Below are 27303 nucleotides of genomic sequence, written 5' to 3' on the forward strand. Positions count from 1 at the left end.
TAACTACGTTGCTCCAGTGTGTGAAAAATCCACCCCCTGAGCAACGCAGTTACACTGACCTAACCCCAGTGTAGACAATGCTATGTCGATGGGAGGACTTCTCCTGTCAACATAGCCACTGCCTCTTGGGGAGGTGGAATACCTATGCCGACAGGAGAAGATCTCCCATCAACGTAGTAGCATCTTCACAAAGTGCTACAGTGGTGCAGTTGCATCGGTGCAGTGTTTTAAGTGTAGACCTGCTCATAGAGGTACAAAGATAGGAAGCGACTTGCCCTAGGTTATTAAGCCAGTCCGGGGCAGAGAGAGGAATAAAATCCTAAGTGTCTGAATCCCAGCTCAAACCACTTCCCAGGAGTAGAATGCTGGAGCTTTAGTTCTTAGCACCGTCTGCTCTAACCTTCTAGTCCCCACAGCTGTGATAGAACCTAGGAGTCCTGGCTCCCAGCCCCCCTGCTCCAACCACTGGACCCCACTTCCCTCACAAAACCAGGGATGGAATCCAGGAGTCCTGATTCCCACCCCCTGCTCCAACCACTAGACCCCACTCCCTTCCAGAGATAAGAAGACAACATAGAGCCCAGTCAAGAGATCACTGAAATGACTTCCTGCATTCCCCAGTGATCCTGTGTCCCTACCTGGATCTTGCGTGGATGCTCCTGGCTCAAGCTGATGGTCACGTTGTAGACCTCTAAGGTCACTGTTTTGGTGAAGGACACAGCCTTACTGCCTCGGTTGTTGTTCTCCACTTTGACATTGAACGGGGTGAGTGTGGGGTCCTCGGAGCAGAGAGCCGCGAACTGGTAGATGCAGGTGCCCATAAAATCATACTTTTTCCCATCAAAGGTGGTGTAGTGAGGGTCTCCAGTACCTATGCAGGTGGAGTAGCTGATCGCATGGCAGCCACGGACCCCATTGACCACGGAGCATCTTTCTTTGGCCTTGCAACTGGTCTTCCTGCAAACCACTGTGCCCAGGCTGGAGTCACACCTGCACCGAGAGTGGCAGTTCTCATCGGCCCAGAACTCCTCACTGGGTTGGTAGTAGCGGCCGTTGTAGTCACAGCCACAGCTCTCCAGGGGGACGCACTTATCAGTGCTGAGGACGTAACCGTCATTACACTGGCAGGTCTCCACGCAGGGCTCCCGGCAGGAGGAGGGGGCAGTTCGGTCAGAGCAGCTGGCCGGGCAGGCGTTCCCACAGGCCTCATAGTGGCTGTTCTCAGGGCAGGGCAGGGCTGGGACAGGGTTGGAAAGGGGAGATTTAAAATTACAGGAAATGAATGAAACAATCTGCCTAAACGCAGTGAGAGCTACAGACAAATTCTTACACGCAGTGCGTTATCCACCCTGCATGAAACAGCCAAAAGGAAAAGGATGGTGGAATTAACTTCTGCATTCAGGAACCAAAAGGCCATATATGTCTGCAGCCAAATCTCACAGGCCATGAGTCAATCAGGGTCAGCTCTTGGGTATAAAGAACACTTAGGGTCTGCAGGGAATGCTCAATAAGAGTACTCACCTTTGAGTTAGTGCTGACCTTAATGGCACAGTGTGGAACTAGGGGGCGCTGTTCTGCAAACAAAGGAGCCGGATCTGATTAGGAGGTGCTCTCCACTTGAGTCCGTGCTGACTCCAATGCCCCAGTGTTGCGCTAGTGGGCACTGTGCTTCAGGGAGTGGGGTGGAAGGCTCAGTAGGGGATGCTCACTCCTTGGAATCAGTGCTGACTCCAATTCCCAAGGGTGACACTAGGGGGCGTTGTACTGCAAGGAGCAGAGTAGGGAGCTCAATAGGTGGTGCTCAGAGTCATTCAGTTGATCCCTATGCCCAAGAAACCCAGGCATTCACAACCCTATGCTCAGGTCATTCACCATCCTTTCCACCAACAGAGTGACCAGATGGGCTACTGGAACTGAGCTGAAACCAGATTTACCATTTCATGGGAAATACCAAGATTTTGGATTTTCTTCTGTTCCGAAAGGGAACGGAAATGAAATTCCTGTCCCAGACATTGTTGCAGGTCGATCGAAGTGTTTTATTTTGATAAAATCAAAACATTACTTTCTGATTTCAACCTTATAAAACTTTAAAAAAATGTTTTAGATATCTAAAAATAATTAGTTTTGTTGTCAAAAGTCGTTTCAAAATGAAAAATTGAAACGCTCCATTCTGAAATGTTATTGACATGCTTTGTCTCACTTTTTGAAATTAAATTTTGTCAAAATCTGAACTTTTTTCTAAACATTTTGAATTTGACAAGAATGGCATTTTTCCTCAAAACTCCGGTGGAATGAAAAACATCCAGGCTTCTCTACTGACTAGCCCGATCCTGCCCGTGTCAGTAAGGACACCAAGCTGTCAGACTCACCACAGCCAGATGGCATCCTCCAGTCATAGACGGTGACCCCGTGGTCTCTGCACGTTGCTGCGTAGGCCTCCAGTGCCTGGCACAAGATTCTCGTAGCGCCCCTGTTCAGACACACGTCATAGGTGCAACCATCGAAGAACTCACTGGAGTTCACTCTGGAGTGACACTCTCTGAAGGGCCCTCCCGGTGCTTTGCTGATCAACCCACAGTGACTGTCGCCCCTGTACAGCTCCCTTGTGCTCTCATCACATGTCAGGCAGTTCTCTTGGCAGGAATCCCAGCAAAAAGGATCCCGGTCTTGGACTTTCCAACTGGCAGCCCAGCCCACGATGGAGGAGACTTTGGTGCCGCTGGCTGACGTCATGTCATCTTCAGGGTTCTGGTTGAAGTTCCCACATAGGCCACACGTGGCCCCATAATAGCTGCTGGGGAGGGTGATCACCAGATGCCAGTCCCAGTTGTATGCCACCTGGAGACCAAAGTCCGTCTGCAGGATGGCGCGGAAGCCGCTCTGATACACTCTGATTTTACCGTCTGACAGTGTCACTGGGAGACTGGTGATCACGCCGTTTAGCTAGAGACAAGGACAGGATGGGGTGTTATTGCTCTTTCATCCTAACTTGTTCTTATTGCATATGTCATCTCACCACTCATTTCGACTGTACCTCATTGTCACTCTAACCAGTGGCATGTACAATAAGGGGCCAAATCCTTCATCATAAGAACATAAGAATGGCCATACTGGGTCAGACCAAAGGTCCATCTAGCCCAGTATCCTGTCTTAAAACAGTGGCCAATATAGCCCCTGTCAGGTGCCCCGGAGAGAATGAACAGAACAGGTAATCATCAAGTGCTCCACCCCCTGTCGCCCATTCCCAGTTTCTGGCAAACAGAGGCTAGGGACACCATCCCTGTTCATCCTGATTAATAGCCATCACTTTTTATCCATTCCTTATTCAGGAAGAGCCAGTGGAATCAATGTGAGTTGGCCTGAATATATTAAGAACAGGTTCGACAAACACCTGTCAAGGATGGTCTAGCTATACTTAATATTGCCTCAGCCCGGGGAGATGGACTTAGATGACCTCTTGAGGTGCTTTCTGGCCCTACATTTTTAGAATTCTGTATACAGTACTTATCTACAATATCTACCTACAGTATCTGTCTGTCTGCAGAATTCTCTATGCCTATCTATCCATCCACACTACCTAGCTATATTGACTAGTCACCTACAGAATTTAACCATCCATCCATCAATCAATCCACCCACCCACTGATTTCTCTGTCCACATTATCTAGCTATATTATTTACCCACCCCAGTATCTATCTATAATATCTAATTATCTAGAGGTGTCTAATATACAACCCATCTGATATATTTGTATGGCCCACATGACACATTGGGAATCTCCAGAATCTAAGCTTTCATTTTTATTTATTTATTTAATTGTTTGTTTGTTTAAAATATTTTTTGGCTTTTATGGCTGCAAGGAAAACCTTCCAAATGTGCCCCAAGTGTGACTAGTTTGGCAACATCTGCCTGAGTCTGCAGAGAGCCTAAAACGATGACCCTCAATGGTGTAAACTCCACTGCCCCTACTAAGCAAATCCGAGCATCAACTGTAAAGCCCATGGATAACACTTCAGAGACAATACTAGCTATTATTAATCCCTGTGTGGCAAAAGTGCTTCCCCCACATAGAATTATAGAATCATAGGACTAGAAGGGATCTCGAAGGTCATCTAATCCCATCCCCTGCACTCATGGCAGGACTAAGTATTATCTAGACTATCCTTGAGAGGTATTTCTCTAACCTGCTCTTAAAAATCTCTAATGATGGAGATTCCACAACCTCCCTAGGCAATTTATTCCGGTACTTAATCACCCTGACAGGAAGTTTTTCCTAATGTCCAACCTAAACCACCCTTGTTTAAACCCATTGCTTCTTGTCCTATCTTCAGATGTTAACGAGAACAATTTATCTCCCTCCTCCTTTTAAAAGCCTTTTATGTACTTGAAAACTGTTACCATGCCCCCTTCCCCCCAGTCTTCTCTTCTCCAGACTAAACACATCCAATTTTTTACATCTTCCCTCACAGGTCATGTTTTCTAGACCTTTAATTATGTTTGTTGCTCTTCTCTGGACTTTCTCCAATTTGTCCACATCTTTCCTGAAATGTGGCGCCCAGAAGTGGACACAATACTCCAGTTGAGTCCTAATCAATGCGGAGTAGAGTGTAAGGGTATGTCTACACTGGCAAGTTTCTGCACAACAAGTTATACCACTTTTATTAAAGTGCTAGAATTAATCCACTGTTGCGTGTCCACACTGTGCTCCTTGTGACTGTGAAGCGCATCCATATTAGCAGCTCTTGCAACGGCAAAGACAGCAGTGCATTGTGGTAGCTATCCCACTGTGCAACTGGCCGCAGGATGCTTTGGGAAGAGTTTGCAATGCCTCATGGGGCAGGCACAGCGTCATATGATGCAGGTTTCCCAATCCCATTGTTCCATGGGCATCCTACTACATTGCCAGCTGCTTTTCAACTGAAGGGGGGCGGGGCAGATGTGTGAAAGGGAGTGTGTGTGTGTGTGTGTATGGAGGGGGAAGAGACAGCATAGGCACCGACTCTGTGGGTGCTCTGGGGCTGGACCACCCACGGGGCAGCTCCCTGCCCCCCTGCCCAGGTCACCTCTGCCTCCACTCCACCTCCTCCCTTGAGTGCGCCGCGTGCCCGCTTTTTCCGCCTAGGTCCCAGCGCTTGCACCGCAAAACAGCTGTTTTGCACGGCTGGGAGGGAGGGTGGAGGAGGGGGAACGCGGTGTGCTCGGGGAAGAGGTGGGGCCGGGGCGGGGATTTGGGGAAGGGGTCCAATAGGGGCAGGGAGGGGGTGGAGTTGGGGAGGGGACTTTGGGGAAGAGGTTCGAATGGGGGCGAGGCAGGGGCGGGGAAAGGATGGAGTCGGGGCAGGGCCGGGGGGGGGCGTGAGCACCCATCGGCGCTGGAGAAAGTTGGCGCCTATGAGAGACAGTGTGTTTTGGAGGACAGAGAGTGTGTCAGCATGCTGTCTTGTAAGTTCAAACAGCAGCAGGAAGCAACCAGTCCTGAGACAGGGAGAGGGGGAAACCCCGACATCAGCCCCTGCCACCCTCCCCAGCTCTGTGCACAGCAATCTCTCTCTCTCTCTCTCTCTCTCTCTCTCACACACACCTGCCTCTGTGTTCAACAGCACGAGCATTCAATATTAATGTTTTTTTGTGTCTCCGAGCAGATCAGCACAGCCTGCAAGGGCTGTCAGAAAGGGAGCTCTGAAAGGGGAGGGGCGCATGTCTCCAGGGCAGCCGAGTTCAAAACAATGAACAGAGCGACCACTTGAAGGATTATGGGACACTTCTGGAGGCCAATCGATTGCTTTCTGCGCTGTAATGTGTTTACACTGCCAATACAGCGCTGAAGCCTCTGCGCTTTAAGGCTTATGACTCTCATCGAGGTGGTTTTTTGCAATGCTGCAACTGAGGAATTTCTGCGCACTAAGTGGCTTGGCAGTGTGTACACCTCAGGAGTTACACTGCAGAAAGCTGATTTACTGTGCAGTAATTTGCCAGTGTAGACAAGGCCTAAGAAATACTTCTTGTGTCTTGCTTACAACACTTCTGCTAATACATCCTAGAATGTTTGCTTTTTTTTTGCAACAGTGAATCATGGCGTGTACAAATGCAATTTAGGTTGCATTAACAGAGGCATAGAATGCAAGTCATGGGAGGTGATAGTATCGCTCTACTTGGCACTGGTTAGGCCTCAGCTGGAGTACTGCATCCAATTTTGGTCACTGCTGTATAGAAAGGATGTAGAGAAACTGGAAAGGATCCAGAGGCGAGTAACAAAGATGATCAAAGGGATGAAATGCAAGTCAGATGAGTAAGGCTACATTTTAGTCACGGGTATTTTTAGTAAAAGTCATGGATAGGTCACGGGCAATAAACAAAAAGTCACGGCCCCCTGACCTGTCCATGACTTTTATAAAAAATACCTGTGACTAAATCTTACCTGCTGGGAGGTGGGCACTCCTGAAGACTGCTGTTGGGGGGGGGGGGGGGGGCAGCGGGGGGCGATGTTTTGCCTGGGGTGGGGCAGCCCAGGTCCTGCTGCAGCTAGCAGCGGCCCAGGGCTCCCTGATGCTGGGGGGTGTGTGATTCTATGCATTTCCAACTGTTGACAAGAAGATGTGAGTAACAGTGTGTGGGGGGGAGAAATTAGCATGGGTCATTATACAAAGTAAAAACTGTTTCCCCATGCTAATTTCCCCCCCCCCGCCCCCACTGATACTCTCACCTTCTTGTCAACTTTTGGAAATGGGCCATCCTGATTATCACTACAAACTTTTTTTTTCTCCTGCTGATAATAGCTCACCTAATTGTTCACCGTAATTAATTACTCTTGTTACAGTTGGTATGGCAACACCCATTTTTTCATGTTCTCTGTGTATATATATCTTCCTACTGTATTTTCCACTGCATGCATCCGATGAAGTGGGTTTTAGCCCACGAAAGCTTATGCTCAAATAAATTGGTTAGTCTCCAAGGTGCCACAAGTACTCCTCGTTCCTTTCTTTCTCGGTCCCTTATATGAGAGGGAGAGCCTTCTCCCATGCATCTTCTAACACCTGAAACAACAGCCCCACCTTGTCCAGGTTAGAAACGTCACCTGAAAACATCTTTCTTCCCATTTGCCTGTGTCTTTCTCACATCCCCTGATTCTATGATACCATTTGTGAGGGATAGAGACTATGACAAATCATTGTAGGTTATAAGTCCAAAAGGTGCAGTCCTGAAATCAGAGACTTACCCGGACTTTGCCAACTTCCCTCTTGTAGATGGAGATGTTGTACCCATAGACATAGATGTTGGTCACTCGTAGAAAGGAGATGGCCTGGCTGCCCCTGTTATCATTCTTCTCATCGATGGTAAAGGGCTCCAGGGAGCGGTCGTGGCCACAGTACTTGGCAATGGTGTAGGTGCAGGTGCCCTGGAAGTCAAACGTCAGGCCATCAAAGGTGTGATAATGCGGGTTCCCCCAGCCCCAGCAAGTTCCCACATAGTCAGGAACACATGTCGCGTGGCCATCCTCTGTCTTGCACGTCTCCTTGGTTCGGCATTTCAGGGCTTTGCAGGTTTCTGAAAGGAGAAAGCCCAGTCACATCAACAGAGTGGGGGACTCAAGTCAAGTGCCTAGGGTGGGGAAGCAAGATCTGCCATGGGCAGAGCATTCATGCAGAACCAACTGAACCAACCAAGGCATGCTGAGGATACTCAACAGAACTTGGCTTGCTGCAAGCTCCGGTCCCAGTCGAGTTAAACACTCAACCGTATGAGCAGTTCCATTGAATTCAATGAGGTTACTCACACGTTTAAAGTTATGCATGTGCTTAAATGCCCCTGGTTCTGATCCAGCACACCCTCAATAACCCATTGCTGTGGCACTGAAGTAATTGGCTAATTCCCACTGACTCCTTTGGGAGTGGCATTTCAGTCCATACATCAGTGAGCAGGCCCGCTGACGGCGCAGGGGGGAAGGGAGCATTGCCCAGGGCCCAGGCGATTTAAAAGGGCCAGGGGGCCCCAGGCGTTGCTGCGGTAGCAGCCAGGAGCCCCAGGTCCTTTCAAATCACCGAGGTGGGCCGCGGGGCTCCTAGGGGCAGGAAGGGTGGTACCTACGGCAGCGAAGGCAGCCAGGCGGGCATGTGGAAGTCCTGGCTGTGCCGGAAGAGCGCGCCCAGCAGTGCAGCTGCCCTGGGGCTCGGAATTGCTGCCGGCGGGCCTGTCAGTGGGACCCACACGTGCTAGGGGTTAAATTCTGAGAGTTGTAAGCACCTTTGACTCCCATGTATTTCAATGGGAGAAAAAGTTAATCTCCTGGATCTCCCCTCCTAACGCCTGGATCTCCCACAGCTTTGTTCTTATGCTGTTTCACTCTGAAAACCACTAGAAATGCTCCACAGACTCCTATGGCCCATAGACACTGAACTACACCATTGTCTGCTTGCTAGATACATTGCACTTATAGTCAAGTTGCGGATAAGCTACCTGTGTCATTTTTTCAGGCTTGAGAGTTCTTCGAGGGGAGACTACTAGGGTACACTTAACCAAACAAAGGAAATCCTACAGAATATGGGGAGATCTACCCTAAAACTCTGTGCAGACCCCAATGCCCCAGGAACCTGGATATTCCCATCCCCATACACAGGTCACTCACCATCTCCTCCATCAACAGGGGAAACTGTCGGATTAGTCCCATTGCCACCTGTTTCGTCAGAATACCAACTTCCAGATTCATCACAGCTGGACGGTGTCCTCCAGTCATAGACAGTGACTCCATGGTCCCCGCAGGTGTCGGCGTAGGTCTCCAGCACAACACAGAGAATGGTCTTGTTCCCCTCATTCAGGCACATGTCATAGATGCAGTTGTCAAAGACATTTTCGGGGCTCACCGTGGAGTGACACTCTCTGAAGGGTCCTCCCGCTGCTTTACTGATCACCCCACAGTGACTGTCATCCCCATACAGATCTCTCTTGCTCTCATCACATGTCAGGCAGTTCTCTTGGCAGGAATGCCAGCAAAAGGGGTCCCGGTCTTGGACTTTCCAACTGGCACCCCAGCCCACGATGGCGGAGACTTTGATGCCGTTGGAGGACATCATGTCGTCTTCTGGGTTCTGGTTGAAGTTCCCACAAAGACCGCACATGGCACCATAATAGCTGCTGGGGAGGGTGATTTCCAGATGCCAGTTCTTGTTGTATCCCACCCGGAGGCCAACGTCCGTCTGCATGACAGTGCTGAGGCCTTTCTGGTACAGTCTGATTTTACCGTCTTTCAGCGTCACCGGGAGACTGGTGATCACACCGTTTAGCTAGAGACAGACAGGAGGGGAGGAACATGAAGGGCATTATTCTTCTTTCGTCCTCACTTGCAATTACTCCAAATGCAGTCTCACCATTCATTTTGGCTGTTATTCATTGTCACTCTAACCAGCAGCAAGTAAAATAATGGTCAAATCCTTAATCACTTTTTACTCATTCCTTATTCAAGAAGAACAACTGAAATCAATCTAAAGTCCCTGAATAAACACAGTATTTATCTAGCTTCACTATCTACCTACAGTATCTGTTTTCAGAATTCCCTATATCTCTATATAGATTCTACCTATCGGAAATAGCTATCGATCTAGCCACAAAGTCTTGTTTTTGCTCTCTATCTCTCTATCTATCATAAGGTTTTCAAACATACAGATCATACAGAGCAGATGTATTTATCTACTTGTATTGCTCACGTGACATATTCAGCTGACGGCATCTGTTTGGGATTCTGTTTATGTGAGACACTACACAAACAAAAGTACTGGGCTTTGTAGGTCGAAAAGTGCCAGAACCCTGAGCTGGGAGACTCACCCGGACTTTGCCAACTTCCCTCTTGTAGATGGAGATGTTGTACCCATAGATGTAGACGTTGGTCACTCGCAGAAAGGAGATATCCTGGCTCCCCCTATTGGCGTTCTTCTCATCAATGGTGAAAGGCTCCAGGGTGGTGTCGCTCCCACAGTATTTGGCCAGGGTGTAGGTGCAGGTGCCCTGGAAATCAAACTTCAGACCATCAAAAGTTTGGTAGTGCATGTCCCCTGAGCCCAAGCAGGTTCCCATGTAGTCAGGAATACATGATGTGTGGCCATCCTCAGTCTGGCATGTCTCTTTGGTCCGGCATTTCCGAGCTTTGCAGGCATCTGAAAGAAAAAATTTTGGTCATAACAACATGGCAGGGAACTCAAGTCCAGTATCTAGGCTCCTAAGTGCTACAGTAGTATAAATAATCATAATCATCATCTATATATAATAAAGCATTAAGGCATGTACCTATGCCATGCCAAGAGTCCTAGACCATTGTGATTTAGAGGTATCTCAACCAATCACCACCCTTACTCTATACCTAGTTTGTACTCAACAATTTCATTGGTGTAATGAGTCAGTGATATAAGGGAGACTGCCCCACAGTTCTTTAAAGATTGATTCACCACCCATGCAATTTAACACAAACTCGCCAACGCAGTCCACATGCCCAAACAAATCAACACAAAATCCCCAAACATGATCACCCAGACACACACCCCTCATTTGTCACCCACACAATTCAACACAAAATTCTTCAGTCCAGTCCCCCCCGATACAAATTATCACAACCACCAACACGACAACACAGCCAGCACATGATAACCCCAAACACATAGCTCGTCATCATAGCAAACACTCCTCTTTCACCACCTTCCAAAATTTCCCAACACAACTATGACACTCTGAATCTCGGGGAAACACCCTGCAGCCCCATGTTCATCCTTATAATATGATTGTGTGATATCCAGTGCAAAGTTTGTCATGTCGGGTGTCTTCGGAAGGCTCATGATGCACTGAGCATTGTTGTTATAGTAATGTTATAATAATTGTTATTATAGTAATCTTATAGGTTGTAATTTCATGTATAGAGTTATGAGGTTGAAAATGTATCCTCATGGCTTAAAACAAGCCCAGGCAAAACTCTCCAGGAACAGAGGGGCAGTTCATACCTCATCAGGACAAACCCAGCCCAGCCTCACAGGAACAAAGGACACCGGCCTAGACAGCAACAAAGGATCTGTTGGACTATCGAGTGAGTTACCCCCCTTCCCTTGGTCAGTCAGGGACTATGATGAGGTAAAGCTCACCTGACCCTGAAATGTGTGTGTGTGTGTGGGGGGGGAAGCCAAGAGGGAAGAAAGAACATGATAAAAGGGAGAGACGTTTGCCAGGCTCCTCCTCTTTCTTCCACCTCCATCTACAGACATCACCACCAAGCGACAGAAGCACTCATGAAAGGGGAGAGCCTGGCTGAAGAGCAACCAGCCAGACTTTGGTGAGAAGCATCTACGTTTATAAGGGCACTGAAAGTGTTAAGATCAGCTTAGAATGCGTTTTGCCTTTATTTCATTTGATCAAATCTGACTTGTTGTGCTTTGACTTATAATCATGTAAAATCTATCTTTTGTAGTTAATAAATTTGTTTATTCTACCTGAAGCAGTGCATTTGGTTTGAAGCATGTCAGAGACTCCCCTTGGGAGAACAAGCCTGGGATATATCAATTTCTTTGTTAGATTGATGAATTCATATAAGCTTGCAGCATCTAGCGCGCATAACTGGACACTGCAAGATGGAGGTTCCTAGGGTTGTGTCTGGGACTGGAGATATTGGCTAGTGTCATTCGGTTGCACAATCCAAGCAGCTTACATGCTAGAGGCTGTGCATGAACAGCTCAGGAATAGGGGTTCTCACAGCAGAGCAGGGTAAGGCTGGCTCCCAGAGTTGAGGATTGGAGTGACCTAGCAGATCACTGGTCCAAATAACACCAGGGGAACATCACAACAACACAAACACTTGCCCACCTATATTTAGACTTCCCATAAAACCATAAACATCAGTGGCAAAGCTGTGGGTTATCAATTAAAAACAATAATAATAGCATGGGAGAGCCAGACTGGTCATGAGCACAACCTTCACGCAGAACCAGCTTACCCACCCTATTGCATGCTGAGCGGATGGCAAGTCCATGATAGTCAACAGAACTTGGCTTGCTGCAAGTTACAGTTCCAATCCAGTAAAGAACTTAACCATGTGAGTAGTTCCATTGAAATCAATGAGGCTATACACACGCTTAAAGTTATTCATGTGCTTAAGTGCATATGTCCCCTCTATTCGGCACTGGTGAGGTCACATCTGGAGTATTGCATCCAGTTTTGGGCCCCCCACTACAGAAAGGATGTGAACAAATTGGAGAGAGTCCAGTGGAGGGCAATGAAAATGATCAGGGGGCTGGAGCACATGACTTACGAGGCGAGGCTGAGGGAACTGAGGTTATTTAGTCTGCAGAAGAGAAGAGTGAGGGGGGATTTGATAGCAGCCTTCAACTACCTGAATGGGGGTTCCAAAGAGGATGGAGCTCGGCTGTTCTCAGTGGTGGCAGATGACAGAACAAGGAGCAATGGTCTCAAGTTGCAATGGGGGAGGTCTAGGTTGGATATTAGGAAAAGACGGTTACTCACCTTTGTAACTGTTGTTCTTCGAGATGTGTTGCTCATATCCATTCCAATTAGGTGTGCGCGTGCCGCGTGCACGATCGTCGGAAGATTTTTACCCTAGCAACTCTCGGTGGGTCGGCTGAGGCGCCCCCTGGAGTGGCGCCGTTATGGCACCCGATATATGCCCCTGCCTACCCGGCGCCCCCTCAGTTCCTTCTTGCCGGCTACTCCGACAGTGGGGAAGGAGGGCGGGTTTGGAATGGATATGAGCAACACATCTCAAAGAACAACAGTTACAAAGGTGAGTAACCGTCTTTTCTTCTTCGAGTGCTTGCTCATATCGATTCCAATTAGGTGATTCCCAAGCCTTACCTAGGCGGTGGGGTAGGAGTTAGATGTTGCGGATCGAAGAACCGCTGAACCAAACGCTGCGTCATCCCTGGACTGTTGCACTATAGCATAGTGGGAAGCGAAGGTATGTACGGATGACCAAGTCGCTGCCCTGCAGATTTCCTGTATGGGCACATGAGCCAGAAAGGCGGAGGACGACTCTTGAGCCCGAGTAGAATGGGCAGTGAGCCGGGTAGTCGGGCCACCCGCCAAGTCATAACATGCACGGATGCAAGATGTAATCCAAGACTAAATTCGCTGCGAGGAGACCGGGAGACCTTTCATCCGGTCTGCCACTGCTACAAACAGCTGGGATGTCTTTCTAAAGGGCTTAGTTCATTTGATATAAAAGGCGAGAGCCCTGCTGTTCCCGTCGCGAAGCGTGGGGCTTCGGAAAGAAGACCAGAAGGAAGATGTCTTGGTTGACATGGAAGGCAGACACCACCTTAGGAAGGGGGAGGGGGCGAAACAAACTGAAGATGGTATCCTGTTTCCACCGTGCGAAGGACCCAGCAATCTGACGTTATGTGGGACCACGCAGGGAGGAAACAGGAGAGGCGGTTGGAGAAAGGTAGGGAAGGATCCTGGGAGGAGACTGGTGCTCCGTCCTCGAGCGCGGCTTCAAAAGTTTTGTCTGGGCCCCGCTGGTGGTCTCGGGGGGCCCTGATTCTGGCCTGACTGCGGACCAGGTTGACGCCTCCTAGTGCTGCAACCACGCCTTCTAGGAGGGTCTTGTCGTGGTCGAGGGTTGGGTAAGTGCGCTGCGGTTGGGTCTGGAAGGGCCTACGTTGTGTCACTGGGGTATGCATGCCCAATGAGCGCATGGTGGCCTGGCTATCCTTCAAACTTTGCAGTCTGGGATCAGTCTTTTCCGAGAAGAGACCTTGTCCTTCAAAGGGAAGGTCCTGTATAGTCTGCTGCAGTTCCGGTGGGAGGCCGGACACTTGCAGCCAGGAAATACGTCGCATGGCTACCCCTGAGGCTAGAGTTCTAGCAGCCAAGTCCGCTGCGTCTAAAGACGCCTGCAGAGATGTCCTTGCCACCTTCTTGCCCTCTTCGAGCAAGGCCCCAAACTCTTCCTTGGACTCATGGGGAACCAGCTCTTTGAATTTCCCCATCGAGTTCCAGGTGTTATAATTATACCGGCTCAGGAGGGCTTGCTGGTTAGCTATCCTGAGCTGTAGTCCATCAGAGGAGTAAATCTTGCGCCCGAATAAATCCAGGCGCCTGGCGTCCTTGGATTTAGGGGCGGGCGCTTGCTGGCCATGTCTTTCCCTCTCGTTTACGGATTGTACCACGAGGGAGCAAGGTTGGGGGTGCACATACAAGTACTCGTAGTCTTTGGCTGGCACCATGTATTTTCTTTCCACCCCCCGCGCTGTGGGAGGGATGGACGCAGGGGACTGCCAGATAGTATTGGCATTGGCCTGGATAGTTTTAATAAAGGGCAAAGCTACCCAGGTGGGGGCATCAGCTGACAAGATGTCCACAACTGGGTCCTCAATCTCTGCCACCTCCTCCATCTGCAGATTCATGTTCTGTGCCACCCTACGAATGAGGTCCTGGTGAGCACGCAGGTCTATGAGTGGAGGGCCAGAGGAGGACGTGCCTGCCACAGCCTCGTCAGGCGAAGATGAGGACGACAGTCCCTGGACTAGTGGGTCCTGGGGAAGGTCAGGTTGGGGCGGGTCCGGTTGTCCAAGGTCCACAACTGGAGGGACATCGGCCTGCTCAGGTGGTAAAGCCGTTATCTCTGACGGTATCTGGGCAGGACGGCTAACTGTTGCCTCAGGCACCCTAGGCTCCAAATGAGCCGAGCGAGAGGCACCTGAGGGACCACCTTGGGCTTGGTGATATGCCCAAGGGGTCCAGAAGGTCCATTGAGGAGGACCCTGGTCGGGATCATGTGTCTCGAATAGGCACTCCCTTCTTGGGACGACGCCGAGTTCTGATGGGAAGGCCATGGCGGTGCCGAGCGCACTTACTGAGGTGGCTCGGCACCGTCCACTGGCGCGTGACTGGGGGTCGGGGACTGGTGCCGGTGTCCCGAGCGGTACCATGACCTGGAGTGGGACCGATGGTCATAGCGGCGCCGAGAGGTCGACCTGGATCTCGATGAAGATCGACGGTGCAGGCGGTGCCACGACCGGCTGCGTGATGAGCAGTGCCGGAAGCTGGATCGGTACCGATCGTACCGAGAGGGCGACCTTCGGGACGTGGAGCGGTGCCGCGAGTACGACCGGTGCCGAGATGGAGATCGGTGCCAGGACTGCGAGCAGCGCCAAGAGCGGGACGATCTACGTGACCGGGACCACGACCGGGACCGGGACTGGGACCTCGAGCGGTGCCAAACTGGTTCACTCTGCTGAGGAGGCCGCATGAATGAGGGCTTCCCAATAGATTGGACAGCCCGTACTGGCGGTGCCGGAGGCTGAGAAGGTCCGGGCTCAGTCAACACGATCAGGTCGCAATCGGTGGAGAAAGTCTCCGGAGTCGACAGCAGGCCCAGCTCAACCACGGTGTGCACCGGGGAGCTGATCTGCACCGGACTCAACGGCGCTTGGGGTGCCGGAATCGACGGTGCCGGAGTCGGGGCCTTTGTGATCAGGTCCGGCGTGGCACGTTGCTCTGCTGGGACCGCAGGAGGTGCATGCCCTTGCGGGGGGGCAGCAGGCTTTTGTTGCTTTCTGGGCCGCTATGAGAGCAATCGGGGTCGCGTCTGCGTCGGTGCCGGGGATGTCCGGTGCCGAGGGGCCTTACTAGGACCGGGACGCTCCGGTGCCGGAGGCGCGCTGCGGATCGATGGTGCCTGATCTGCGCGCGGTGCCGGGGGCACTGGGCTAAGTGCCGCTTCCATCAGGAGCTGTTTTAACCTGAAGTCCCGCTCCTTTTTCATCCTAGGCTTGAAAGCCTTACAGATACGGCACTTGTCAGGCTGATGAGCTTCCTCCAGGCACTTCAGACAGGAGTCATGGGGGTCTCCAATAGGCATAGGCTTGAGGCAAGCTGTGCAAGGCTTAAAGCCCGGAGCCTTGGGCATGAACCCCGGTACCGGGTGAGAGGAACGGGGATAAGCCCCGAATCATCAACTTATCTACAACTATATACACTAAATTTACTAACTTATAAACTTCCTAAACTACTAAACTAATTACAACTACACTAAAGAACTAGCAATACAACGAGGAACGCTAGGGATGTGGAGGTCAGCTACGCAGCTCTCCACAGTTCCAACGACCGTCACGGGCGGTAAGAAGGAACTGAGGGGGTGCTGGGTCGGCAGGGGTATATATCGGGTGCCATAATGGCGCCACTCCAGGGGGCGCCTCAGCCGACCCACCGAGAGTTGCTAGGGTAAAAATCTTCTGACGATCGTGCACGCGGCGCGCGCATACCTAATTGGAATTGATATGAGCAAGCACTCGAAGAAGAAACACTATTTCACTGGGAGGATGGTGAAGCACTGGAAGCACCTAGGGAGGTGGTGGAGTCTCCTTCCTTAGAGGTTTTTAAGGCCTGGCTTGACAAAGCCCTGGCTGGGATGATATAGTTGGTGTTGTTCCTGCTTTGAGCAGGGGGTTGGACTAGATGACCCCCTGAGGTCCCTTCCAACCCTGATATTCTATGATTCTATGTCGCTGATCCAGCAACATGCTGAGCACCGTCAATAAGCTGTTTCTGTGGCACTGAATTCATTGGCAAATCCCCATTGACTCCAGTGGGAAAAGGATTTCAGTCCATAAGTCAGCAAGGGCTGCAGGTGCTAAGTCAAATTCTGAGAGGTTTAAGCACCTTCAGATCCCATGCATTTCAATCGCAGAAGAACATCTCATGGAGCTGCCTCCCCTCTTAACTCCACAATTATCTATAGCTGCTTCACTCTGAAGACCACCAAAAAAGTTCCACAGCCCCCTATGCTCCATGGACACTGAGAAACACTGAACTCCATCATAGTCTGTGAGACATTGCACTCCATATGATTTTATGAAAATATGCTAATCATAGAATCAAAGAATATCAGGGTTGGAAGGGACCTCACGAGGTCATCTAGTCCAACCCCCTGCTCAAAGCAGGACCAATTCCCAACTAAATCATCCCAGCCAGGGCTTTGTCAAGCCTGACCTTAAAAACCTCTAAGGAAGGAGTTTCCACAACCTCCCTAGGTAACCCATTCCAGTGCTTCACCACCCTCCTAGTGAAAACGTTTTTCCTAATATCCAAACTAAACCTCCCCCACTGCAACTTGAGACTATTACTCCTTGTTCTGTCATCTGCTACTGTAGGAATGTGTTGCTTCCTAATCATAAGCCTTGAAGAACGGCAAACTGTTCCCTTGGCAATGAGGCAGGAGTAACCTTGTTCTAGCGCCTATGTTTGGAAAACTTATTGGCAACAATGACATCTTTGCAGCTAGTGTTCATGCGCTCAACAGATGAGTTTGTAATCTCATGCTCATGTATACTGCCTGCCTTCTGAATAAGCAAGAATGTAACCACTCAAATAAGTTGTAAATAAAGTAAGGAGAAGAATAAAAACCCCAGGAAAAGTTTTCCTGGGAGGCTTTTTGCAGGAGGCTTGTAAAGCTCTCTGGCTATCAACAAACCTTGTGTTCTGTTTCCTGCGTCGTCACCACATGCTACCACTGAGAACAGTGATCCATCCTCTTTGGAACCCCCTTTCAGGTAGTTGAAAGCAGCTATCAAATCCCCCCTCATTCTTCTCTTCTTTTTCCACATCCTTCTTGTAGTGTGGGGCCCAAAACTGGACACAGTACTCCAGATGAGGCCTCACCAATGTCAAATAGAGGGGAATGATCACGTCCCTCGATCTGCTGGCAATGCTCCTACTTATACAGCCCAAAATGACGTTAGCCTTCTTGGCAACAAGGGCACACTGTTGACTCATATCCAGCTTCTCGTCCACTGTAACCCCTAGGTCCTTTTCTGCAGAACTGCTTCCTAGCCATTCGGTCCCTAGTCTGTAACAGTGAATGGATTCTTCCGTCCTAAGTGCAGGACTCTGCACTTGTCCTTGTTGAACCTCATCAGGTTTCTTTTGGCCCAATCCTCTAGTTTGTCTAGGTCCCTCTGTATCCTATCCCTACCCTCCAGAGTATCTACCACTCCTCCCAGTTTAGTGTCATCTGCAAACTTGCTGAGAGTGCAGTCCACGCCATCCTCCAGATCATTAATGAAGATATTGAACAAAACCGGCCCCAGGACCGACCGTTGGGGCACTCCGCTTGAAACTGGCTGCCAACTAGACATGGAGCCGTTGATCACTACCCGTTGAGCCCGACGATCTAGCCAGCTTTCTATCCACCTTATAGTCCATTCATCCAGCCCATACTTCTTTAACTTGCTGGCAAGAATACTGTGGGAGACTGTATCAAAAGCTTTGCTAAAGTCAAGGAATAACACATCCACTGCTTTCCCCTCATCCACAGACCCAGTTATCTCCTCATAGAAGGCAATTTGTGTGTGAATATAATGTATAATGAGTGTGAATATAATGTAACTGGAATATGCTTCATGCAAAAGGTCTCTTGTAAGGTATCATTACAAAGCTTATAATATACTGAGTGTGGTCATCCTATTTGTATGAATGTATCATTCTTGTTTCTGAAACTAGGAATATAGAATATAACTCTGAGGTCCTATTGTAGTTATGTAAAGTGTGGGCCATTAATGGTGGTTTAGAATCTTGATGGCTCCCATCAACTAGGACAATTGACTGTAGATGGCTGTGTTTACTTGCGAGAATTCCTGTGAGTCAGGCTGGGATGAATGAAGGCTTGGGGTCTCACAGGACATGTGACCATGTCACCTGGTACTGGAATCCATCTTTAACCTGGTGCTTTTCCATTTAGAAGGAGGGGTGGGAACCCAAAGAGACAAAAGATTCCCGTCTTGTGCCGAAGGTATATAAGGGGGTGGAAGAGAACAAAGGAGGCTGCAGTCATGAGAAATCCCCTACCTGCCACCTGAGCTGGAACAAGGACTGTACCAGGGGAAAGGATTGGGCCAAGACTAGAAAGGAGTCTAGTCTGTTTAAGAAGCTTACTGAAACATCTCTGAGGGTGTGATTTACTTGCATTCAGTTTCTTACTGTATTAGGCTTAGACTTGCATGTTTTTGTTTTATTTTGCTTGGTAATTTACTTTGTTCTGTCTGTTATTACTTGGAACCACTTAAATCCTACTTTTTGTACTTAATAAAATCACTTCTGCTTATTAATTACCCAGAGAAGAAATTAATTCCTGGGGGAGCAAACAGCTGTGCATATTTCTCTATCAGTGTTATAGAGGGCAGACAATTTATGAGTTTACCCTGTATAAGCTTTATAAAAAGTAAAACAGATTTATTGGGGTTTGGATCCCATTGGGAACTGGGTGTCTGGGTGCTAGAGACAGGAGCACTTCTTAAGCTGTTTTCAATTAAGTCTGCACCTTTTGGGGGACGTGGTTCAGACCTGGGTCTGTGTTTGCAGCAGGCTAGCATGTCTGGCTCAACAGACAGGGTACTGAAGTCCCAAGCCGGCAGGAACAATGGGCTCAGAGGTAGTCTCAGCACATCAGGTGGCAGTCCCAACGGGGTCTCTGTGACCCAACCCATCACAGTCTGTTTTCCAGATAGATCACACTTATAGAGTATATATACATAGGAGACTTGGGCAGTTAGCCTACACTGTCACCTGTGACGTTGCATCCACACTGATATTTTTAGATACCTATGCCAAGCCGAGTGTGTGAACGTCCATCTGAGCTGACAATTATGCCACCCAGCTGCTGTGTATATGTACCTGAGCCAATTGAATCAATGATTGTTTTAGATCTCATTAACTAACAGGGCCAGGCGGGTTAGCTCTTGGCTGAATGACTGCTAGGGGGATCCTGGATATTTCCATCCCCATGCTCATCAACAAGATAAAGAGATTAACTACCGCTATCGCAGGCAATAAGAAACCAAGCTGCCAGACTCACCACAACTGGATGGTGTCCTCCAGTCATCGACAGTGACCCCATGCTTCCTGCAGGCTTTTGCGTAGGCCTCCAGCGCCTCACACAGAATGCTCTTGTCCCCCTCATTCAGACACATGTCATAGATGCAGCTGTCAAAGAAGTCATCGGCGCTCACTCTGGAGTGACACTCTCTGAAGGGCCCTCCCGGTGCTTTACTGATCACCCCACAGTGACTGTCATCCCCATACAGATCTGTCTTGCTCTCATCACACATTGGGCAAGTGCCTTGGCAATAATCCCAGCAAAAGGGGTCCCGGTCTTGGACTTTCCAACTGGCAGCCCAGTCCATGATGGAGGAGACTCTGGTGCCATTGGATGACGTCATGTCATCTTCTGGATTCTGGTTGAAGTTCCCACATAGGCCGCACGTGGCCCCATAATAGCTGCTGGGGAGGGTGATCACTACACGCCAATTTTTGTCATGTGCGATCTGGAGGCCGAAGTCCGTCTGCAGGACGGTGCTGAGGGCTTTCTGGTACAGTCTGATTTTACCATCTTTCAGAGTCACTGGGAGACTGGTGATCACACTGTTCAGCTAGAGACAGAGAGGAGGGGGGAGGTATGATAGGTGTTATTGCTCTTTCATCCTCACTTGTTCTTACTGCAACTGTCACCTTGCCACTCATTTCGGCTGTAAATCATTGTCACTTTAGCCAGCGGCATGTAAAAGAATCACTGAAATCAATGTGACTTTCCCTGAATAAACACAGTATTTATCTAGCTACACTATCTATCTATCACAACCATGTCAAACACACAAGACCAGTTGCATTTATGTACTTGTATTGCCCATATGATATATTCAGCTCATGTCGCCTGTATCTAGGATTCCATTTGTGTGAGAGATACTACACAAAAAATACTGTTTGTTATAAGTAGAAAAGGTGCAGAGCCCTGAGCTGGGAAACTCACCCGGACTTTGCCAACTTCCCTCTTGTAGATGGAGATGTTGTACCCGTAGACGTAGATATTGGTCACCTGCCAAAAGGAGATATCCTGGTTCCCCCTATTGTCGTTCTTCTCATCGATGGTGAAGGACTCCAGGGTAGGGTCACTGCCACAGTACTTAGCGATGGTGTACTTGCAAGTGCCCTGCAAGTCAAACTTCAGGCCATCAAAAGTTTGGTACTGTGCATCCCGTGAGCCCAGGCAGATTCCAGTGTAGGCAGGAACACATGCCTCTTGTCCATCTTCAATTTTGCATCTCTCCTTGATCCGGCATTTCAGGGTTTTGCAGGGATCTGAAAGGAGAAAAGCCCAGTTCTATCAACAGGGCAGGGAACTCAAGTCCAGTGTCTAGGCTAGGAGATCCAGCCCTGTCATGGGCACAGAGTTCATGCAGAACCAGCTGAGCTAGCCAGAGGACACTGAGAGGTTGGGAAGCCCGGGATACTCAACGGCACTTGGTTTGCTGGAAGCTGTGGTTCCAATCTATTGAAACACTTAATCAAGTGAGCTCAGTTGAAATCAATGAGGCTACACACATGCTTCAAGTTATGCATGTGCACAAGTGCCTATGGCTCTGATCCAGCAAAGTGCTGAGCACCCTCAATAACACATTGCTATGGCACTGAAGTCATTAGCCATAGGTGCTGGAACTAGGAGTGCTGGGGGGGCTGCTGCACCTCCTGGCTTGAAGTGGATTCCAGTGGAGGTAACGTTTACAGTTTGGTTCAATGGCTCTCAGCCTCCCCAATGCAAAAATTGTTCCAGCACCCCTGTCATTGGCTAACTCCCAGTGATTCCATTGGGAGAGGGAATTCAGTCCATAAATCAGTGAGAGCTGCAGGTGCTAATGGTCAAATGCTCAGAGGTGCCAAGCACCTGTGACTCCCATTGGAGGAAAAGTTCATCTCAGAGATTTCCCTCCCCTCCTAACTCCCCACAACTCAGTTCTTATGCTGCTTCTCTCTGAAGTCCACCAGCTCAGTTTATAAAGGCTAGTGTGTCCCCTCTCCACATCGAAGGAGGGGAGGACTGGGTAATGAACTTACACTGGTCAGGCTTCTGACCAAGGCAAGATGGTACCGTTCTGGGGTGCAAGGTTGGGGCGCTGGGGGGAATTGGCTGGAGCCTCCCTATTGTTGGTTCATGAATGGCTAGGAGAAGCATTCATGTAACTCAGTTGAGTGTGCCCCTGCCTGTGGATGTCTGTGTAAGTGCAGTACCCACCAGAGGTTTGTAGCTTGCCAACAGCATCATAGTGAGAGGGATACCTCAGGTTGGACAGAGGGCTCAGCAGTCCCACAGTCCAGGTTGCACCCTGGGAACCTCTGTAACGATCAAACTTCTTGCTGAATTGCAAATTGCCTATCTCTGTCTATGATTAGCTAAGCAGGATCAGGCTGGTTAGTTAGCAGAAGGGTATTTCTTGAGGAAAAATAAGCGTAATAAATAATCTGTTGTAAACAGGTTTCTCCCATCCCTACCTCAGTTATTCCACCCACAGTAACCCCTCGGGGCATATTTCAATCAGTGACTCTCCTTCACCTTGGCTGATGCAGCCCATGATACCATCTCTGATCTTGCAGGTTTCTTCTCTGGTGCAGCTGTGGGCTTTGCAGGTCACCCCTCGGGCAGAAACGCAGGTGCAGCTCTGCTGGCACTCATTCGTCAGGATGGTCTCGCTGGGCTGAGGGGACAATTGGAAAAGGGGAAATAACACAGTGCAATGGGGAAAAGATTATTTATAATAATTTCTGGCAGTGCTAAACCCAGAGAAGTGTGGTGATGTGTGTGAAGTGTCTGTTCTGTTATCATATTATTTGCTCTTAATGTTAAAGAGAAAGGCTGTCTCATGGGCTCAGCACTGGACCAAGGGCCAGAAATAACACCTAGGTTTTAACCTCCCATCTGCTCCTGATTCACTATGTGGCCACGAGCAAGTCACTGCCTCTCTCTGTGCCTCAGTTTCCCGACAACAGACAAAGGGAATTAAATAATCTTGCCTTTCTTGGCGGTTTGGGCATTGGGTACTAGCAGAGTGGGGGTGCCAGGCTAGATGGGCCAAAGCTCTGATCCACTAACTAACCCTATTCCTGGCTAGTGTAGGGATTAAGATGTGGATAAAGCAAACATTAGATCAGACCCAGACCGCTTGAGGCGATACCTTGTAGTATCTCCCACGCTCAAAGCACCCGCAGCTCTCCAGAGTCACACAGCCCTGGCCGTCGAAGAAGAAGCCCTCGTCACACTGGCAGCCTTCAGCACAGGTCTCCGGGCAGTCCATGATGTCTCCAGTGCAGGTGGTGGTGCAGAGGCTGGCACACATCTCGTAGTGGCTGTTGGCTGGGCAGGTCAAAGCTTAAATAGAGAGAGAATTAATTTAGGGCAGGAAAGATCTCATACCATGAACCAGAGGTACAGAGACATGAAGGGGAGGAGAGCAGGGCTGGGAGGAGAGGACCAGGACACTTATTTAAGGTTGGTTTCCATCCAGAGGAGTTTCTGAGGAAACCCAGAGGTTTGGAATGAGATGCTTTGAAATTATGACCCTCCCCAGTGCGTCCCAGAGCTCCAGCAGCATCACAGCACTTACAGCAGAAGGAGGTGCTCCTCCAGGGCTGGATGGGGGCCTCAGCCTCTTGGCAGGCTGTCACATAGCTGTGGATGCTCTGGCACAGAACCTGTACATCCCCGTTGCCCAGGCACAGATCATACAGGCAGTTGTTGAAATACATGCTGGGGCTGACCGTGCCATGGCAGGTGGCAAAAGGGCCATCAGGGGCTGTGAGCAGCCCGCAGTAGTTGTGCTCTTTGAAGACATCTTCCCTCCCATCCTCGCAGACTGGACAGCTGTTCCCAGCACACTTGTCTGTACAGGAGGCTTCTGGGATCTGAACTTCCCAGGCAGACCCGAAGGATGCAGTGTCGGGGGCCACCCTGCCATCGGGGAGCAGGAACTCGTCATCCTGCTGCCCTTTGTAGTTCCCGCACAGGCCACACATCCGGCCACGGTAGCTCCCCGGGACTGTCACTCTGGCATGGTAAACCAGGTCATAGCTCACGGTGAGGCCAAAGTCAGTTTGCACCAGGACATTCACGCCGTGCTGATACGCCCAGAGCCGCCCATCGGCCATGATCACAGGCAGGTTGTGGGACACCCCGTCCACCTGGGAGAGATAGAGCATCCCGTGTGAGCTGTGGGGAGTGGATACTGTAGGGTTTGGGTTATGGGCAGTGAGTTTTGAGATTTTGTTCTCACTGACACTGTAGCGTAAATCCAGTATAACTCCAGATCTCACTTTAGAATAATTCCAGATTTACGCCAGTGCCATTAAGATCAGAATCTGGTTCCAGGCCTGCAATAAATTAGGCAGTAAAAGCCCTGATCACTGTATCACATGATCACTCTGGCCCACATCTCTCTCTGCCCCTGACCTCACTCCTGATCCTTTTTCTTTCCCACTCCCTCCATCTCCTTACCCTGCTCGACAAAGCCCTGGCTGGGATGATTTAGTTGGTGTTGTTCCTGCTTTGAGCAGGGGGTTGGACTAGATGCTCTCCTGAGGTCTCTTCCAATCCTAATCTTCTATGATTCTATGATTCTTTGCCTGCACCTGTTTGGGAGCTGACTTCACCACATCTCAGCTGTTCCCCTCTGTCCTTAGCTTCAAGATGCTCAATGGCCTGAGCCCAGGGTATCTAAAAGATCAGCTAAACTCTGGGGATGAAAACCATAGACTCATAGACTTTAAGGTCAGAAGGGACCAATATGGTCATCTAGTCTGACCTCCCGCATGATGCAGGCCACAAATGCTGACCCCCCCACTTTCCCTTAACTCTGCTGTTGAAGTCTCCAGATCGTGACCTAAAGACTTCAAGTTGCAGAGAATCTTCCAGCTTGCGACCCCTGCCCTATGCTGCGGAGGAAGGCAAAAAACCTCCAGGACTACTGCCAATCTACCCTGGAGGAAAATTCCTTCCCGACCCCAAATATGGCGATCAGCAGAACCCCGAGCATACAGGCAAGATTCTCTAGCCAGAGAATCCATGTGTAAGCAGGGTCTGAATGAGCTGGGGGAAAGGACTCCAGGAACAGACGGTATTTGCATAAACATACCTACTCTGCCTAGGTATGCAGCAGAGGGGGCTGCTTTGCCAAAGTGCTCAATTTTGGCCGCTGTTGGGTTACAAATCACTTGTACAGACACTCTTCTCTTAACCTGTGTATTATATACATCAGCTTTAATAATATTTTTACATTTGAGTGGAGGGGTAATGAAATGTTGTTATCCTGATTGTATGAGCAGAACGGTATTTACCCGGTCCTGACTGATTGAGGAGTTCCCCTAAACAGAAGCTCACTTGCTAAGCAGGGGGTAGAGAGGCCAGATCCCAGTGAAAGAATGGTGATGGTGGTGCTGACTAAGGAGTCCTAGACAGCATTTGACTCTCCGCTGTATTGTTCAGTGATCGCTAGAGCTGAAATCACTGGTAACCAGACGCTGAGCCTTAGATCTGGTGTGGGACCATAGGGGCTGGAGCACCCATGGGGAAAAAAATGGTGGATGCTTAGCAACCAAGCTCCCTCTCTCCCCCCAGTGCCTCCCTCCTGTCGGCAGGCCCCACAGATCAGTGCCTCCCCCTCTCTCCCCACCCCTCCCGCCTGCCACAAACAGCTGTTTCGTGGTGTGCAGGAGGCTGGAAGGGAGAAGCGAGGACGCAGATCACTATGGGGAGGGAGCAGAATGGGGCGGGAAGAGGCAGGCAGGGGTGAGGCCTTGGGGAAGAGGTGGAGTGGGGGCGGAGCCTGGGGCACTTTGAAAAGTTGGTGCCTGTGTGTGGGACAGTGTTGCAGTGTAAGAGACTGTACAGCCTGCCCTAGCAGTGAGGTTCCCCGGTACCCTCCGAAATCACTGAGAGCTGGGTCAAGTGGTGGGACCTCAGAATATGCTATCGCAGCAGAGAGACAGCGGTAGCAGGGTGTGGTGGCAGTGGGGTGGTGGCAACAGCAGTGGCAGAGTAAACAATGGGGCAGCAGTTGATGGCACAGTGGCCAATGGTGGAAGAGTGAATGGCAGCAACTGTGAGTCACAGCAGCTGCAGCGGTGGAGGTATTGCTGGACACTTTCCCCCCTGGAGGTGGGAGGTGAACTCATGTGAACACACCTCTGAACTCTGGGTCTTCGCTGACCAAGGGGAGGGATAGCTCAGTGGTTTGAGCATTGGCCTGCTAAACCAAGGGTTGTGAGTTCAATCCTTGAGGGTGCCATTTAGGGAACTGGGGTAAAAATCTGTCTGGGGATTGGTCCTGCTTTGAGCAGGGGGTTGCACTAGATGACCTCCTGAAGTCCCTTCCAACCCTGATATTCTATGAAGGACAGTAACTGTGAGTGGGGCACAGGGGAGTGATGTGCTAAAAAAGGAACATTTGTGGTCTCACTTAAACACCTAAAAGGTGAGAAACTGAGGCAAAAGACACTGCCCAATGTACTTTGGGATGAGTGTTTGCTCCTGGTCACATGCTTTCAAATCGTGCTTGTGGGGTTTTCCCAAATTCATGCTGGGTTCCTTTTCCCTTTTTATTTGTCAAAGGGAAAGTATTGCCTCTTAGAGATACTCAGGTGTGGTGTTTAATTTTCCCTGGTTACTGGGCAGAGGCTCAAGCCGGTTCTGTTTTGTATTGTTAGGAGGAACCCCTAGATATTGAACCTGGCCCTTATTGCTGCCCACTCCATCTGGCAGAAGGGCTAAACATGACTAACAACTTCGTTCCTAAGGGACAATGGAAATCTCTGCAAGAAGGTTAGACTTTGTCTCTACACATGGCAGAGCATTATTAGGTGCTGGTCCAAGACTGGGGAATGAACTGCACCAGGAACTAAGAACCATTGCAAATCTCCCCACCTTCTGCTCCAAGTGCATTTCTTTGTCCTCCCTTCTCCAACATGTATACATAGCAACATAAGTGTATATTTATTATTATTAAGAAAAATCCACAACAAAACACCCCACTGAACACACAACTTCCCCTGGGGAGAGGAGGAGAGAACAAATAGGAGACAGAAGTGAGTCAGATTGCTTAGTGTATTACTGGAAGATGCTCAAATACTCCAGTGATGAGCATGGAATAAGAACCTTGTAACAGGGTGGCTTGCCCCTTAAAGGCTAGTGGCCTGAGGCCAGCCAACCCTTATTACTAAGGAGGCACACCTGAGCACCAATCACATGATTCCCCTATAAGAGCAGCTGGAGGAGGCCAAGCTGCTGGCCCACCACAAAGAGTTCCCAGGGAAAACAGATGAGAGTGCAGAGGCTGATGCAGACCAGTACGCTCCAGCACGGAAACCTGAAACTCAGGAAGTGAGAAGACAGGCAGGAAATGCCTGGGAGTGACCAGATAAAGAGGTAAATGGGTGGATCTGAAAACTTTATTCATAATGTGTGCTAATTTAATAAACCAAACCCCTAAGAGGGCTGCTAT

The 27303-nt window shown here is 49.6% G+C and overlaps 2 protein-coding genes across 2 annotated transcripts in view; both read right to left on the reverse strand.

Annotated features, from left to right (window-relative positions):
- Nucleotides 1–23172, reverse strand: part of LOC115271330 (IgGFc-binding protein-like) — a 34545-nt gene extending 11373 nt beyond the window's left edge. Inside the window, exons 1-9 of the mRNA XM_029913118.1 lie at nucleotides 22987–23172; nucleotides 22368–22509; nucleotides 20790–21118; nucleotides 19839–20412; nucleotides 9818–10146; nucleotides 8625–9279; nucleotides 7218–7546; nucleotides 2370–2943; nucleotides 639–1237 (exon numbers count right to left, since the gene is read on the reverse strand). Of these exons, the coding sequence (XP_029768978.1) occupies nucleotides 639–1237; nucleotides 2370–2943; nucleotides 7218–7546; nucleotides 8625–9279; nucleotides 9818–10146; nucleotides 19839–20412; nucleotides 20790–21118; nucleotides 22368–22509; nucleotides 22987–23148 (3693 nt within the window). The 5' untranslated portion in view covers nucleotides 23149–23172. The remainder of the gene's footprint in view (nucleotides 1–638; nucleotides 1238–2369; nucleotides 2944–7217; nucleotides 7547–8624; nucleotides 9280–9817; nucleotides 10147–19838; nucleotides 20413–20789; nucleotides 21119–22367; nucleotides 22510–22986) is intronic.
- A 7-nt stretch (nucleotides 23173–23179) lies between these two features.
- Nucleotides 23180–27303, reverse strand: part of LOC115271331 (IgGFc-binding protein-like) — an 88143-nt gene continuing 84019 nt past the window's right edge. The window contains exon 7 of the mRNA XM_029913125.1: nucleotides 23180–23989. Coding sequence (XP_029768985.1) covers nucleotides 23198–23989 — 792 coding nt within the window. The 3' untranslated portion in view covers nucleotides 23180–23197. The remainder of the gene's footprint in view (nucleotides 23990–27303) is intronic.

This window comes from Terrapene carolina, unplaced genomic scaffold (assembly GCF_002925995.2).
Source record: "Terrapene carolina triunguis isolate 2854851 unplaced genomic scaffold, T_m_triunguis-2.0 Scaffold461, whole genome shotgun sequence".
In the NCBI taxonomy this organism is placed as follows: domain Eukaryota; kingdom Metazoa; phylum Chordata; order Testudines; family Emydidae; genus Terrapene; species Terrapene triunguis.